Below are 17,957 nucleotides of genomic sequence, written 5' to 3' on the forward strand. Positions count from 1 at the left end.
GCGAAGAATGGTCGTCCAGCAGCTTCTTTTGATTCAATTCAATTAACAAATACTTTATTAATCCCAACGGGAAAAAAACGCTCCAGCCGAAGATTGTTTGCAGGTGTGCAGCTTTCTGCTGTGCGCCACACCCACTAGCAGATCTTCTCAGGGAAAGTAGAGACTCACACAGACACACACTCACACACACACACACACACGCACGCACACATTGTGACTTGAACCTCCCAAACTCCATTAGGTTGAATGGGGAGGTGTCAGTGCACAACCATGTTTATATATCTCTAGAAGTATTCAGTTGTGTTCAAACCTTGGCCACTCAATGGCAATTGCAGTTTTCCTCAAGCCACTCCGTTGTTATCTTGGCTGTGTTTCGGTTGTCTGTTTGAAATCTGGAGCATATTATTATTACTGTCGATATGTCAAAACACATTCCCTCAGCATGATGCTGCTACCACCATGCTTCACTTCAGGGATGGAATTTAATGTTGGTTATAAGTGATGAGTTTCCTTCAGACATGGTGTTTGTAATTGAGCTGAAGTATTCCATCTTTGCTTCATCACACCAGAGAAGTTTTGTCTTCTTTTGGTCTGAGTCCTTCAGCTGCCTTTTGGCAAACTCAATTCTAAATGGCAAAGGGTATGGTAAAAAAAACGACAACGTCTGAATGCACAACAGGAAGAGCTTTTATTTTGATTTTTTTGGCCAGAAGTATCCTTGAAATAATGCAGCTAGTTTGCAGTGAGTCAGAGGTAAGTAATGTTTTTCTTGTTTAAACTTATCTTATGGGATATGGAAAAAAAGATAGTAATGAGGAAAATGAGTTAATCACAGCTAAATTTAACATTTAACCATGTAATTGCTTTGTTGTTTTGTGATAATATGATGCACCCTTAGCTATGACTTATGCAGATTTTCTGTTTTTCATTTAAAAAAAATATGTGAAAGCTTTAAGGGTTTTTTCATAACATTGTTTAAAATGTATTTCAGGAAAACTACTTAATCCATTTTGGATTAAAACAAATGTGGTAGGTGAAGCTCTCCATAGGAACCTATTTCAGTATTTAATTTCCCTTTGGGATTGATAAAGTATTTTTAAATTGAATTTAAATTGAATTTGAACTTAAAGCATGAAGTCACAGCTCAAAAAAGTCTTAAGTAGGATGAAGATTTATTTTAATTGAACCAAAACTTTGCACTCTGTCATTGCAATGTACCTAAATAAACTTATGAAATTATGTTATTGCTTTTAGTGTGCCTACCGAAAATAAATATTGGCTCTGATGACTCTACAGAAAATCTCCTTGGGGCAGCCCTATTTGGAAGTAAACACCAAAACTCTGTTAAACTCATTGAAATGTATACTCATGTGTACAAAAAGTCAAATACTCCATGATGATTTCTTGCACTAAAGTCATTTATCAGCTTTACTAAAATGTTTGCTTTGTCTTTGGAGTGCTACAGACTTAATGAAGTTACTGGAAACAAAACCACATATTTATGCATGCTGACCAAGAAGTGATTTAAATAAATGTTTGTATTACCTGCTCGTGGTGCTCAATGCCCATGCTGATGGTGTTAATTAGGATGGCTGTCATGATGCCTCGGTTAAAGTACTTGCTCTCTACAATGCTCCACAGCTTCTTCCTTATCTCCTCCCAAAGTTCTTTGCATCGCTTCTTTGGACTACAGCCTATATGGTTCTCCGCACCTTTCGGTTTTTTCTTGTCCTTGACTTTGCTTCCTTCTTTTTGCTTATCCTCATTGTTGGTTTTCTCCATGGCTTCCTCTTCTGCTTCATCACCGGCTACACATACAGGCCCCACTCCGTCTGTAAGTTCCTTTGCACACTGAGGGCAACCAGCAACTTTCGAGGTAGCAGTCAGGGCTAGAGGCTCAGCTGGTGAGGTGTTGTCTGGTTTATTATGATGAGGGCACCGATAACCTGGCAGTAGAAAATGTTAAGAAATAATTATATATCATGTGCACATCCAATACTGCTGTCTTTAATATATTTATAGTCACCAACCTGGCCTTGATGCCAGTCTCCTCTCACGTTCTCCCCTTCCATTGGTCTGCCTCTCCCTTTCTTCCCCACCTGGTCTTCCTCTTCCAACACCCCGGAATCCACGAGGCTTACCTCTCAAGGTGTTAAAAAAGGCAACAGTTTGTCTCCTGGCCTTGCGGAGGCAGTGGCAGACCAGCTGGAACAGCTCTTCGTAACAATCTCCTGGCTCACTGGCCAGCGTTGAGGAGGACGAGCACCGAGCTCGTTGTTCCTGCATCAACTGATGCTCCCGCTGCTTCGTCTCTGAAAATTGGGTTGCGATGACCACAAGGCACAGGTTGATCATGAAGAAGGAACCGACCTGAGAGGATGTGACGTATGCAGAGAGTTTGTTGACAAATAGTTATCTGAGTTTACCCTTCAGTGCACTGATGCTACATTCGTGCTCTATAAAACCTCAAAATTATAAGGATAATGGCAAACAAAACATAAATTGCTGTGTTTTAACCACATCAGTCATTTGTTTCAGACAAAAAACACAAATCCCTTTCATTTTGTTAACTGTGAAATGGTTTTCTAAAAGTTTATAAAAAAAAACGCTTAGTTGTATTCTTGTGTTAAAACACAATAGAAGCCCGTAAAGGGAAATCGAAAAGAAAATAAATAAACTTTCTCATGCTCCTCACATGATACAGTGCACCAGATACCTTCTCCATTTCAAAATTAATTTTAAGTGTTCTACTGAAACACAATAACAGTGACCTCTGGCAAGCAACACAATAAAGTTTTTGCGTGCCAGCCCAAACTACAAATATAGCACGATTATGTCACATGTCTCTGTCAATAAACACAGTATCCTGAAATACACTGAAAAATTCTGTGTTACACAAGGAATTGGAGAAAGCATCTGGGGTGCATGTGAAATGATCTGGTGCTCACGAGAAATGTATTTATTTATTTTCCCTGCAATGTTGCTTTACAGGCAACACAAACTCTTTACATCTTGCAAATACATTACATTTTACAAATGCAAACAGGTAAAAAAAAAAACTTAATTATTGGAGACATGACCTTAGGTTTGATGAAACAAAATGTAAGTAAATAAATATAAGTATGTAAAATATACATCTGGAGGAAAATGAAAAAGCTTGCAAGCCTGAGAGCATCGTCCAAACTGTGATGTACTGAGATGGCAGCATCATCTTGTGTGTTTTGCTGCAGGAGGGACTGGTGCATTTACACATACTTTCGATCATGAATAAACAATATTATGTGGAAGTACTGAAGCAACATATTTAAGCATACTGCCAAATTAGTTACAAGGTGGCTCAAGTCAACAAAGGTGACTTAAGCCAACATTGGAGCTTTGGAATGGCCACCATAAAGTCCTGACCTCAACCCCAGGAAAATGTATGGGCAAAGCTACAGAGGTGTGGGTGAGCAAAGTGCCTTATAACTTTGTCTGTTACCCCATGTCTGTCAGGAGCAATGATCCAAAATTTCAGCAAACTATTTTGAGGTTGGTGGAAGGATACCCTAAATGTTTGACTGAAGTCATAAAGCAAAATGACCAAAAACTAAGCAAAAATGTGAAATGAAATGAAACAAAAGTGAAACAAAAATTATCTAATGAATTTTCTCTCTCATCATCCTGGAATTTTGCAAAAAGAAATAATTTTGGGCAGCAAACATTTAATAAGATTTAATGTCAGACAAGGGTTTGATATATGAGATAAGTAGAGTTTTGTACTGTGTATTTAAGCATCTGGTTTTAATGTAGAAGCAGAGGAAATCATAAGAATAAGATCAAGGTCATCTCAAACTGGAGAGGTCATGTGTGAGAAATGAAATCAAGGTAGGAAAACAAAATTATTCTCTCAAGGTTTTAATCAATAAACATGATCATTCAATTCTGTTCCCTTCTTATCCTGTGTCTATAAAAGCAGGTGAGAGCAGATGTACAGCGCCTTGCGAAAGTATTCGGCCCCCTTGAACTTTTCAACCTCTTGCCACATTTCAGGCTTCAAACACAAAGATATAAAATTCTAATTTTTTGTGAAGAATCAACAACAAGTGGGACACAATCATGAAGTGGAATGAAATTTATTGATAGTGTCAAACCTTTTTAACAAATAAAAAACTGAAAAGTGGGGCGTGCAATATTATTTGGCCCCTTTACTTTCAGTGAAGCAAACTCACTCCAGAAGTTCAGTGAGGATCTCTGAATGGTCCAATGTTGTCCCAAATGACTGATGATGATAAATAGAATCCACCTGTGTGTAATCAAGTCTCCGTATAAATGCACCTGCTCTGTTATAGTCTCAGGGTTCTGTTCAAAGCGCAGACAGCATCATGAAGACCAAGGAACACACCAGGCAGGTCCGAGATACTGTTGTGGAGAAGTTTAAAGCCGTATTTGGATACAAAAAGATTTCCCAAGCTTTAAACATCTCAAGGAGCACTGTGCTGGCAATCATATTGAAATGGAAGGAGTATCAGACCACTGCAAATCTACCAAGACCCGGCCGTCCCTCTAAACTTTCATCTTGAACAAGGAGATGACTGATCAGAGATGCAGCCAAGAGGGCCATGATCACTCTGGATGAACTGCAGAGATCTACAGCTGAGGTGGGAGAGTCTGTCTATAGGACAACAATCAGTCGTACACTGCACAAATCTGGCCTTTATGGAAGAGTGGCAAGAAGAAAGCCATTTCTCAAAGATATCCATAAAAAGTCTCATTTAAAGTTTTCCACAAGCCACCTGGGAGACACACCAAACATGTGGAAGAAGGTGGTCTGGTCAGATGAAACCAAAATCAAACTGTTTGGCCACAATGCAAAACGATATGTTTGGCGTAAAAGCAACACAGCTCATCACCCTGAACACACCATCCCCACTGTCAAACATGGTGGTGGCAGCATCAAGGTTTGGGCCTGCTTTTCATCAGGAGGGACAGAGAAGATGGTCAAAATTGATGGGAGGATGGATGGGGCCAAATACAGGACCATTCTGGAAGAAAACCTGTTGGAGTATGCAAGAGACCTGAGACTGGGATGGAGATTTATCTTCCAACATGACAATGATCCAAAACATAAAGCCAAATCTACAATGGAATGGTTCACAAATAAACGTATCCAGGTGTTGGAATGGCCAAGTCAAAGTCCAGACCTGAATCCAATCGAGAATCTGTGGAAATAGCTGAAGACTGCTGTTCATGAACGCTCTCCATCCAACCTCACTGAGCTCGAGATGTTTTGCAGGGAAAATGGGCAAGAATTTCAGTCTTTCGATGTGCAAAACTGATAGAGACAAACCCCAAGCGACTTGCAGCTGTAATTACAGCAAAGGGTGGTGCTACAAAGTATTAACGCAAGGGTGCCGAATAATATTGCGCGCCCCACTTTTCAGTTTTTTATTTGTTAAACAAGTTTGACACATCCAATAAATTTCATTCCACTTCACGATTGTGTCCCACTTGTTGTTGATTCTTCACAAAACATTTTAATTTTATATCTTTATGTTTCAAACCTGAAATGTGGCAAGAGGTTGAAAATTTCAAGGGGGCCAAATACCTTCGAAAGGCACTGTATGTGCATGCCTCTATACGGCACTGTGGGAAAGTGTTTTATGGGTAAAGCTCCTCTTCATCGATTCAAAATATTGAGCTGTTTCCAGATCTGCTGCTTTTTGAGATGATTTTACAAGACCTGTGGATGGAAGGAAAGGTAATGGGTCTCAGAACCCATTCAGCACATTCAGTTCGCCCTGAAATATTTATACTCATATTCTCTCAGAACTGATGGGATAGACATAGATCAGTCTTAGTATTGTCGGTTCTTTCAGAACTGTCACTATATGTGGAGAAGAAGGACAATGGCAATTTTTTCCATCTACCAGTCTACCTGTAACAAGCCTTAGGAGTTTAAATGCAAAAAACAGTGAATAAATTATTTCAAATTGATCCATAGTCCCCCAAATTTATGTGATATTTATCTTCAAAATAAAATAAAAAAGAATTCCACTCTACCTTGCAGAAGTTTTTAAAAATTAAAATTAAAATCCAATTGTGTGAACACTCTTTGAACAATGATCTTATATGGATCTTTGTAACCTGTCTGCAATACATAACTGAATGCAAATGAGTAACTGTCAAGGATATATTTTAACAACAGCTAAACTTTATTTTCATATAATCAGATTCACTAATCAGTGTGTTCACTAATGTGTTTTCTCAACAGTTGTTGAGAAAACACAATTCTGAAAATAAATCAAAAAAGTGCTTCAAAAAAAGTATTAGTATGGTGTGCACACATATGCAACCTTGTTATTAAAGCTTTTTTTTCACTTTTTAAATCTAGATTCCTGGCAGATTTGTTTATTTTTCATTTAAATGACACAGGATAAATGTCACATTATTCTTTGAAAAGGTTTTAAAGCATTTACCGTAGCTTCATTTTTTTCCATCACAAAAAACAGTTCAATTTGGATGTGTAAAGTTTTAAGAGACACTTTATGTGCCTAATATTACAGCTAAAATATTCAAGAGGTGTGATGTGCAGACTGATAGACACAGCACTATCCTAAATAAGCAGCTCAATATAGCCTACAAGCATCTGTAGTCATTTGTGTTGGTTTAATGGCATGTTTTTCGATGATTTTTCTACAGATATCTGAGGCCCATCTATTCTTGAAGGTCCATCACACTGTCCACTAATAGCTTTCTTTTGGCAGCAAAGGTCAAAGGTTGTAATGGTACATTCAAAAAGGTTCTTTTTCATTTTTGTAATATTTTTAGATTTCCCCATATTCAGAATCATCCAAATGCTCTGCAGTAATAAATCTTAAAAGCTTTACTTGCCATTGTAGTATAAAAAAGACTGTTAGTAGCTGTCTAATGAACACTGCCCACTCCATTCAATACTCAGGGTGAGCTTTTGAAAAAGATGTTCTTTCATAGTCCATCTATTTTATTTATTTGATTTACTCTAATTATTTTTTATAGGGACAGCACAGTTAGACATGGTCACAATCCATAGACTGCCATTGATGTGCTGTACAGAGAGTTTATAGCTCTTGCTAATTTTCAACTCTTTTCCCAAGTTGGGCTTTCACATAATTAAAGCAACTAACAACTGCAACTAAAACTGTATTATTCTAAATAATAAAATGAATATACAATGTCAAAACAATGCATTTGGAGAAATAAAAGTATTTAAATGACACACAAAGATATAAACAAATACAAATGAATCAAAAAAACTATTAATTAAAAACACCAATACCCTCCATAAATATATGTAAACATTCAGATATTTGTTTGAGATAACAAGGTGAATGAAAGGGTAAATGGGGTTTTCATCCATGATTTTCAGAGCTTGATTATACAGAGATTAGGTATATCTGGTTTTTGGATAGTGATGCTTTAGCCCAAATGGTTATACAGTAAGAAATAAATCATTGCATTATCATTAGCATATGAGCAGTCTGAATACGTATGCAATCTCTAATTATTTAATTTAGATTATTTTTTTTACTTCTTTTAGGAGTGTATTTATATGTTTATCAAATGTATGTTTTATGTCCAAAATGATTCCTTAAAACCTGAATTCAGTAGCCTCTTGGATTTTGTAACTCTGTAAAGTGATTTTAAATCTCCCAGGTACACTACATTTTTTGGTTGGAAAAATCACATTGAAACAGCTTTTTTTTAAACTGAGTACAAAATTATGTTTGAACCTCTGATAGAAATCTTCCAAACATGTTGTGAGGGCCTCAGCAGTGCTGTTAGGTGAGTTTGCAGGTGTATATACACCGCTCAAAGAATAAAGGGAACACGTTATTCTGCAGGTGGGGACCACAGACCACGTCTCGGTACCTATGCTTTCTGGCTGATGTTTTGGTCACTTTTGAATGTCGGTGGTGCTTTCCCCCAGGTGATATCATGAGACGGACTCTACAACCCGCACAAGTGGCTCAGGTAGTGCAGCTCATCCAGGATGGCACATCAATGCGAGCTGTGGCAAGAAGGTTTGCTGTGTCTGTCAGCATAGTGTCTAGAGCATGGAGGCGCTACCAGGAGACAGGCCAGTACACCAAGAGACGTGGAGGAGGCCGTAGGAGGGCAACAACCCAGCAGCAAGACCGCTACCTCCGCCTTTGTGCAAGGAGGAACACTGCAAGAGCCCTCCAAAATGACCTCCAGCAGGCCTCAAATGTGCATGTGTCTGCACAAACGGTTAGAAACCGACTCCATGAGGATGGTATGAGGGCCTGACGTCCACAAATGGGGGTTGTCCTCACAGCCTAACACCGTGCAGGATGCTTGGCATTTGCCAGAGAACACCAGGATTGGCAAATTCACCACTGGCGCCTTGTGCTCTTCACAGATGAAAGCAGGTTCACATTGAGCACATGTGACAGAGGTGACAAAGTCTGGAGACACCGTGGAGATCGATCTACTGCCTGCAACATCCTTCAGCATGACCGGTTTGGCAGTGGGTCAGTAATGGTGCAGGGTGGCATTTCTTTGGAGGGCCACATGGCCCTCCATGGGCTCGCCAGAGGTAGCCTGACTGCTATTAGGTACCGAGATGAGATCGTCAGACCCCTTGTGAGACCATATGCTGGTGCGGTTGGCCCTGGGTTCCTCCTAATGCTGGACAATGCTAGACCTCATGTGGCTGGAGTGTGTCAGCAGTTCCTGCAAGATGAAGACACTAAAGCTATGGACTGGGAATATTTCATTCATTCAGATCTACGATGTGTTATTTTGAGTGTTCTCTTTATTTTTTTTGAGCAGTGTAGAACCGTACCCTCTGGATAACGCTGGCAACTGGCTGCTAGGCAACTTAGAGGCAAGTCATTTATAAAAAGACTAAATAACAGTAGACAGTATTGAGCCTTGGGGGGGTTGATTTCTTAAAAAATGAAGGCGACTTCATTTAAAGACACCTTTTTCTAGTTTGGAGTTATTACTTAAACCAACTGTCAACTGCCTGTTTTAATAAATCTGAGATAGACATCTTAGACAACAGGATGAGGGAGTCAATTGTTTTCAAGCTGGTTAATAAACCATGTTGTTGCAATCTTCTCTTGTACCTTTGAAAATTCAGAAAAAAAGTAGAAATAGGACGATACAAAGTTCTCAAGGAATTTCCTGCTTTTAATACTGTTGTAATTGTGGCTTTTTTCTTAGCTATTAGCAAATGTAGAGGTTCTAGTAGATACAATGTCAAGATAAGTCAGTGGTTTGTTAATATGGGACTGTACTTCTTAATAAAACAGGTTTGAAAATGATGCCATTTGCCCTAGAATTTGACAATTTCCCAGTCACTTCTGCCACCTATGCTTCACTAACCTTCTTAATACTATAAAAAGATTTTGATGATTCCATACACACTGCATCATTAGGTATAACTGTTGTCACATTTTTGAAATTATTCTTCTACAGAGTAAATAAAATATGTATTAAATTCAATTGCTATGGTGGCATTATCTTTAATAGATACATACTTTTTAACACATTAATCTGTATTTTGACTATGATATATTAGTTATATTTCTAGTTGAGTATTGTATGAAACGTTTGCTTTACGTAATTCCACAACAACTGTATTCCTTAGACTTTATAGATTATCCATTCTGTTTTGAGTTAAGCAATGTTGTTAAAGCCAAACCGGCTTTCTTTTTAATGGATATAGTTCATTACTTAGCCATGATAAGGTTGCCTTCTTTTGTTCAGTTTTATTTTTTAGATATTTTTGCATTCATATTTTTAATCCAATGTTTAATTTAGGATTATATTCTATATTTAGTAGTCCCCATTTTGCATATCATAATAGAGCAACATATATCATTAATGATTGACTGTGTATTGTACCTATAAAGTGCCTTGCAAAAGTGGAGTCAATACTGTGCAGAACCATCTTTTGCTGCAGTTACAGCTATCAGTCTAATAATTGTCTCTACCAGGTTTATACAACTAGAGATACATTTTTACATGCTCAGAATGTTCAGCAAGATTGGATGAAGTGTTTATGTAAAGAGCAGTTTTAAAAAGATGCTCAACTGGATTTAGGTCAAAACTTTGACCACACCATTCAAACACATGAATGTGCTTTCATATAAGACATTGACTTGTAGCCTTGGCTCTATATTTAAGATTTTCATCCTACTGGAAGATGAAGAACCAACTAAGGTTCAGGTTTTTTGCAGTCTCCATGAGGTTTACTTTCAGAATTGCCCCATATTTGGCTCCATCCTATCCTGCCATCATCTCTGACAGACTTACACTGTTGACAAAAAAATCCTGCACCATGATGTTGACACCTCCATGTTCCACTATGGGTATGGTGTGTTCAAAGGGATTTGTAGTGTTAGTTTTCTGCCACGATTCACATTTTGTATGTGAATAAAAAATGTCTATATTGGTCTCATCTGAGGAGAGCACCTCCTTCCTCATGTTTTCGGACTCTGCTGAATGGCTCACTGCAAACTGCAAAAAAACCTTTCGTGGCTCTTCTTCACAAATGCCTTTCTGCTCACCACTCTTCAATAAAGGTCACATTTGTGAAGTGACTGGCTAGTGACAGATTAATGGATTAAATAGTGCTCTGTGAGATGTTAAAGCCTGGGATATTGTTTTATATCCTAACCTTTAAGACTTCTCTACAACTAGGAAAAACTGGATTATACCTTACCTGTCTAGTGTGTACCTTGATTAATAACTAATACATAACTAATACATTTAGAGAACATAATACATCTTTCTAATACTGTTGTTCTGAGAAGGTGACCTTCTCAGAGCAACAGTATTTATACAATTTAAATAAAACAGATAGGTGCAATTTACCAGGTAGCTGACTTCTACAGCCCCCTGTTGCACTACATTCTAATTAAAGGTATCAAAGATTTGTATTTGAAAAATAAAATTTGGTTAAAAACCATGTAGGGGCTGCACGGTTGGTACCAAAGTTGCCTTGCAGCAGGAAGTTCCTGGGTTCAAGCGTAGGCTCTGTCCGGGTATTCCCAGAGTCCAAAAACATGACTGTTAGATTGAATTGTCTTTCTAAAATCCCCTTAGGTGTGTGTGTGCATGCGTATTTGTCCTGTGTGTCTCTGTGTTGCCCTGAGATGTCCTGTTCAGGGTGTACTCCGCCTCTTGCCCGTAGCTGCTGGAGATAGGCCCCAGCTCCCCTGCGACCCTGTACGGAAGAACCTGGTGTAGAAATGGATGCACTAAAGGGTAAATTGTAAATGGCCTACAAATGGCCTGCACTTGCATAGGGCTTTATGAAGTCCCCAGAGACCCCAAATCACTTTACAATACAATCAGTCATCCACCCATTCATACACACACAGTGACAGCAGTAAGCTGGCATTGTAGCCACAGATTGACAGAAGCGAGGCTGCCATGCAATTGGCGCCACCGGGTTCTCTGACCACCATCAGCAGTCAAGGCGGGTGAAGTGTCTTGCCAATGGACACAAACAGAGCAGGGGTTCGATCCGGCAACCCACCAGTTACAGGACGAACCCAGTCGCCCCAAAACCATGTATTCTTGTCCTTCCACTTTACAGCATTCACTACTATGTGTTGGTCTATCACATAAAATCCATATCAAGTACATTAAAGTTTGTGGTTGTAACTTGAAAAGCTTTGAAAAAGTAAAGAAGTATGAAGGATTTTGCACTGTTTGAGGCACAGTCACATGTTAGACCAAAAGGCTTATCAAAAAGCGTTTTAAACAAAACATGTTGAAGATGTTGTTTAAGGATGCTAAGTCTTAATTAAACAGAGTCAAGCTGTTTTCCACATAATGCTCTGACTCTTCTGGGTTTCTTGTTCAAAGTGTAGATGATGATGATAATCACTCTGAAGAATTTGTCAGACTTTCTTCAGCTTCTGACTTGTTTTATCTGCCTCTCCATCTGATACTATCTGTAGTCATCTTGTTCCCCTCAAGCAATATCTCCTGTCACCCACTCCCTATCCCACCCTACCTCTCATTTTCATTTACCACATTTGATCTGCATTAGTGTTACGTGAATGAAGTGCCTAACCATTTAAACGTTTTCCTCCATCTCTTCATACTTCTTTTCCCTCTATCCATCCAGTCTGCTGTTGCTCGCTGGCTTCCATTCCTAAGTACTCGTTGAAATGTGAAAGTCTATTAAACATGAAAAAAAAGTCTCTCAATCCATCCACCAGTTTTATGATGACAGGTGGAAATGCAAACATAGCCATTCAGATTACATCAGATTAGAAAATCACTAAAATCAAATAGCTCCACTAAATGTGTTTGGGAAATTATGTTTCTTTGAAACATAATGTCACAGAGCAAAAAGTTTGAAAAATATATTTTCTGTGGAGGAAATGTCAAAAAGTAATATAGATAGTACATTAAAAATAACTATCTTTCTAAACTTTTGGTTTAGAATTTACTAATTACATTAACAAAAAAATATTGACTCGTGGAAGATACAGGGGCAGAGGAATTTTACAGCACCCTTGGTAAAGATGTGTAAAATGTTTTATAATAAAAATAAACCTTTGATTGCTGTAACGAAATCATATTCTTGGATTTTGTTTTATTCGGCATTTAATTTAAATATCAATTTTGACAAATATGTGTTTTGAGCAAAATGACCACTGGCACAGTGGTTTACACACCTGTTGTCACTACTTTAGCCATTAAAAGAGCACCTAGGCTTTTACAAATGTTTACAAAGGTGAGGCATACAGACATACATGAATTCCCTAGATTGTCCAGATTGCTGTGCTCGCTCTTCTCTTCTGTTAACCCTGCACACTGTCTATAAGATTTAGAACTACGGATTGTGAGGGCCACATGAGACGACTCATTCTGTGTCTGGTAAACCATTTATGTATATTAATTTGTCTAAAGGACCCACCGATGTCATTTTTAGTTTAATGGTTGTAGTCCACCAAATTTTAAAGGCCAATATCCTGATTTTCCATTTAAAATATGTGATTCTATGCACTCTAATAAGTTCAAAAGTGAAACAGGCCCACAGCATTACATTTCCTACACCATACCTAACAGTGGGCACATCCCAAGAGACAACCCAGAACCATGTCATTGTGCCACTTTAAATGTCTCATGCAGTAAATGAGTGATCCACTCGCAGTTTAAATTCTACGCTTTTGTGGAGGGTCTTAGTGAATGGTGGCAGTTTAACCAACCAAACCATATTATATATCTCAGTATCCTTGAAAACAGATGTTCTAATATCATTTAATTTGGCACTACTGTTTGAAACAACAAGTGGTCCTTGTAAATCCCAATTAGTTTATTACTGCAGTGTTGGAAAAATGGGAGTCAAACACATTGTTCAGGATAATACTTATTAACACCACTCCATGATAATAAAATATGATTTAGAAACTGAATCAGAAATGGCATTCATGGATTCAGGGCAAAAAGTCTGTGTTCATCATTTTCAAACACAACTCACTTTAAACTCTGTGATAGGTGATGTCAAAATAAGGGGAAGACAAGAGTCAGATAACATGTTTTGTTGATGCTACTATAACTTTTTGATTTATGTTGAAGTGTGTCAGTTTTACTTTTTTGTCTTAATTTAAGCAGATGAAAAACAAAACTAACTTGAGAATTTTTATATTGGGACTCACAACATTTTTATTGGCTGCTGGTCTCCATTAATCTGACCCAGCTCCTGACAAAAGCAGTTCTTTCCTGTGGTCCAGCTCAGCTTTGGAGCTAAATAAGAACCAAGTTATTGCTTCTAGAGTCAGAAATTGTATTGGTGGAAATACTAAGAACAGGTGCAAAGTAAGCATAGGTAATAGTTTTGCAATGGGTTTGGTTTGGTTGAAAAGGGGCTTGTGAGATGTGGCAAGATAAAAATGGGTCTTTGTCCAGCCTAGTAGCTAGTCTAAGCAAATGTAATCAAATTAAAGGTTAGATTTTGCAAATTGCTCAGTGTAGGATTTTTTTTTTTTCTTGTGGTTTTGAATTTTTCAAATGTTGTCTGAATTTTGCTGTTTAATGTCAATCAAGTTCTTCAGCGTGATTTAGAATCAGAATCAGAATCAGCTTTATTGCCAAGTTCGTACATACAAACAAGGAATTTGACTCCGGTACACTTTGCTCTTTGGTTTTGTTTTTGTATTACAGAAACATGCTTTCTGTAATTTATGCTTGCATATTAAATACTCTACATGTACCTGCCTTTTTGTATCATTACATTGGCTTAATTTAAAGGGTGTGGCGTACATCTTATTGTATGACACGCTTGTTAACCCGATCCTGTGATCAGGGTGTCTGTTCAGATCACATGAGCCATAGAGGACATGCTGAGAGATTCACTCTAATTAGGGACATTTCATTTGACATCAAAGAGAGTGCTCGCATCGCCTCACTTGCCCTCCAGTCCTCTCTCGGATTTCATGCAGACACTCCAGTCCATCACCATCAACACCTGGTTTTTCCTGCAAGTCTGCCATTAATTCTCTGCTCATCACCTGCTCTCTTAAGCCCACTTGGCATCTTTCTTCCAACTTTCCTTAGTGCATTACAGGCTATTCTTCCTTCCCTCTATTTTCACACAGATTTCATCATCTCTCTTCCCATTTTAATTTTCACAAATCCTTACTCCTGCCTTTGGTTATTTATTTGCTCTCCTTCCTACCTCCTTCATCCTTCATAAACGATGTTTCCACATCAAAAAAACAGCTATTATATCACAACTCATCTGTAGCAAGGCAATTTTGGTGGTTTGATGTGATGGGTAATGTCCAACAGCAAATCAGAGATGGACCGTGAGAATGTGTCTTCTTGCTTGTGTGTAAGAAAATAACATTGGAAGTGTATGTGACAGTATATGCATGTGCTTCTGCTTGGCTGACAATAAATGGTAGAGTGACAGCTACATGAATAGTGCCCACTGATACAGCAAAGTGAGAATGCAGTGATGAAAAGAAGGCAGGAAAAAAGAGTAAGAAGGCTGCCAGAAAACAGGAAAGGAAAGAAGATACAAAAACTTGTCAAACTCAAAGGGGGATGGGGTAAGATGGACTTGGGGAGAGAGAGAAGGCAGAGTTAGGGGGATTCGTTGCTAATGTGAAATGTTTGGAAAGTGCAGGGAGCAGAGATTGACACATTCGGGGAGATAGAGTGATACAAGGAGAAGTGACACATTAAAGAATGAAGAGTATCGGCAAGGAAAGAGGAGAGAGTAAAAATGTGGAAAGGCTTGTGTCTGCCTCAGAAGGCAAGGCAATTAAAAGTCTAATAAAATAGACAAGACAGCCCCTGGGTAGCAAAGTAGCTGGAGCTAGCAGTCACGCTGCATTATGATAACACTTTCACATACACACATCTAAGTACTCTCTAACAGGCTAAAATAGAAATATACTGAGGAAAACATGCATCAACGCTCACACACAAAAGCATACTGTGGCACACATAGAGAAGCTAAAGGACTGGAATTAAAAAGTGTTTTATGGGAACAAAAGGGCTGATTCTTTAGGGATTTGAGCTCAGCGCTCAGTGTGACACTGACAGATTGCATGTGTGTGCAGGGATTTGTGTGCTTGCAATCATAGCTATGCAAGCAGGTAAGACAGAGGAAAAAAGACAGAAGCAATATATGCCAATTGCCAAACTGAATCCAACTCACCTCATTTGATCACATCTTATGACATTTATTTAATATTCTTAATTCCTGAAATTTGTTTTTGCATTTTCAAAAAAGGAAAAAAATAAAGTTATGGCTTAGCTGCAGTCATCATTACAAATGTGTTTTTTTTTCATGCATTGAAAAGTTATTTTTCCAACTTTAAAGGATCATACAACAGCTTCCATGATTTTCAAAAATAAAAAATTAGAGTACCAGGTTCGAATTTACAGCATGTTAACAGCATCATGAAGGTCTGTTTCACTGCCAGTGGTTCTGGTGCATTACACAAAGTGCAATAAGGACAACCTTAAAATTATTCAACTTGACCTCAGGTCAACAGCTAACTGGTTGAAACTTGGAGACAAAGAGGTTCCAACTGGACAGTGACCCCAGACACTCTTTAAAACTGCTATATGACTGCCAACAGGCTAATAAAATTTCTTGGATGACTCCAGTCCCAGCCCTACAGAGTATATATTGATAACACCAAGCCAGGAAACCAGCCATTTAAATGGGCTCTAAGGGCTTGTTCAGTTGGGTGTAGGTACAGTTGGATTTTAGCTTGTATGTATAATTTTACCCCTGTGGGGATCAGAGAAGGTTTATGAAAATGTTCTGTTCTGTGATCAAAAATCAGGGCCTCCCCAGGAAAAGATTTAAATTAATCCTGACAAGTCTTATAAGAAGAGTGGTCAAATACCAAAACAGAATTATTTCAGAAACCTGTGGAAGGCAACAAAAATAATGTGTTTTTTTCTATGCTTGGCTGAGGGAAATGTATCCTGATTGGATAATTAAGTGTGAATTAAAAAAATAAATAAATAAATTTAAACCTGTGTACACTATAATAGCTTTTAAAAACAACTGAAGTTGTATGTTGTACTATATGTCAATCCTAAAAGGGTACTATTTAAATCATCATTAAAAGCCCCAAGCAGATATAATATCCACCCAGATTACTAATATATGTGAATGTCTGATCAATACTCTACCTAATTATCTGTGTGATTTTCTGAACCATTTCAGGTTAAATGCATTTATATTAAGCAAAACATAAACTTAATCAATGTAATGTGTACCTTCAACATTTTTGATTGAAACAGTATAGGCATGACTTACTATTATTAACAGGATGAAGTAGATAAAGTTGTAGAAAGAGTGAGCATCCATTACATAGTACATGATTTCCACCCAGCCCTCCAGAGTGATCACCTAAAGTGAAGAAGACATCACACAATAAATTCAGACCCACAGATTTAATGGCTTACAACATTTAAACATTTTGTATATATATATATATATATATATATATATATATATATAGATAGATAGATAGATAGATAGATAGATAGATAGATAGATAGATAGATAGATAGATAGATAGATAGATAGATAGATAGATAGATAGATAGATAGATAGATAGATAGATAGATAGATAGATAGATAGATAGATAGATAGATAGATAGATAGATAGATAGATAGATAGATAGATAGATACACTTTCTCACTTTATTGGTCCCTTTATTTCCATGACTATTTACATTGTAGATTCTCACCAAAATCAACACAATTATGAATGAACACATGTGGAATTATGTAGTAAACAAAAATTTGAAATAACTCTAAAGATTTTTATATTTTAGATTATTCAAAATAACCACCCTTTGCTTTGATTAGCATTCTCTCTATAAGCTTCATGAGTTGGTCACCTGAAATAGTTTTTCAAAGAGTCTTGAAGAACTTCCCAGAGGTACATTGAGAGACAGCCAAAGGTTAATATTTCAGTCAATACAGCAAAGGAGGGCTACTTTAAGGAATCTAAAATATAAAACATATTTAAATTTATTTTACAATTTTTTGTTTGCTACATAATTCCATACAGGATGTGTTTATTCACAGTTTTGATGCCTTCAGTGAGAATCTACAGTACGTACAATAGAATTGAATGGAATAAAATAGTCTTTATTGCCATCGTACTAGGGGTTACAACGAAAATGTAAATAGTAAATAGTCATAAACATAAAGAAAACCATTAAATGAGAAAGGTGTTCAAAAACTTTTGACCAGTAGTTTTTCATGAAAAAAACTCTGACTACAAAATGTGCTGTTAAGAAGAAAAAAATCAATTGCACATGGAGATCATTGACAAATGAAGATGGCTGGAAACTGATGACGGTAATAATTTTAAATTAGTTGATTATTATGTGCAGATGTAAAATAAATTGCTGTCCTAGAAGCTTTGTAGATCACTAAAACAGAGGGAACATTTTATTTGTGAT

At 37.5% G+C, this 17,957-nt stretch overlaps 1 protein-coding gene across 1 annotated transcript in view; it reads right to left on the bottom strand.

Moving 5' to 3' along the window:
- The window catches only part of LOC124867723 (voltage-dependent T-type calcium channel subunit alpha-1I-like), a 170,718-nt gene that overhangs the window by 126,811 nt on the left and 25,950 nt on the right, over positions 1-17,957 (bottom strand). Inside the window, exons 3-5 of the mRNA XM_047364302.1 lie at positions 16,796-16,888; positions 2,031-2,370; positions 1,546-1,946 (exon numbers count right to left, since the gene is read on the bottom strand). Of these exons, the coding sequence (XP_047220258.1) occupies positions 1,546-1,946; positions 2,031-2,370; positions 16,796-16,888 (834 nt within the window). The remainder of the gene's footprint in view (positions 1-1,545; positions 1,947-2,030; positions 2,371-16,795; positions 16,889-17,957) is intronic.

The sequence above is a fragment of the Girardinichthys multiradiatus genome, chromosome 5, assembly GCF_021462225.1.
Source record: "Girardinichthys multiradiatus isolate DD_20200921_A chromosome 5, DD_fGirMul_XY1, whole genome shotgun sequence".
Lineage (NCBI taxonomy): Eukaryota > Metazoa > Chordata > Actinopteri > Cyprinodontiformes > Goodeidae > Girardinichthys > Girardinichthys multiradiatus.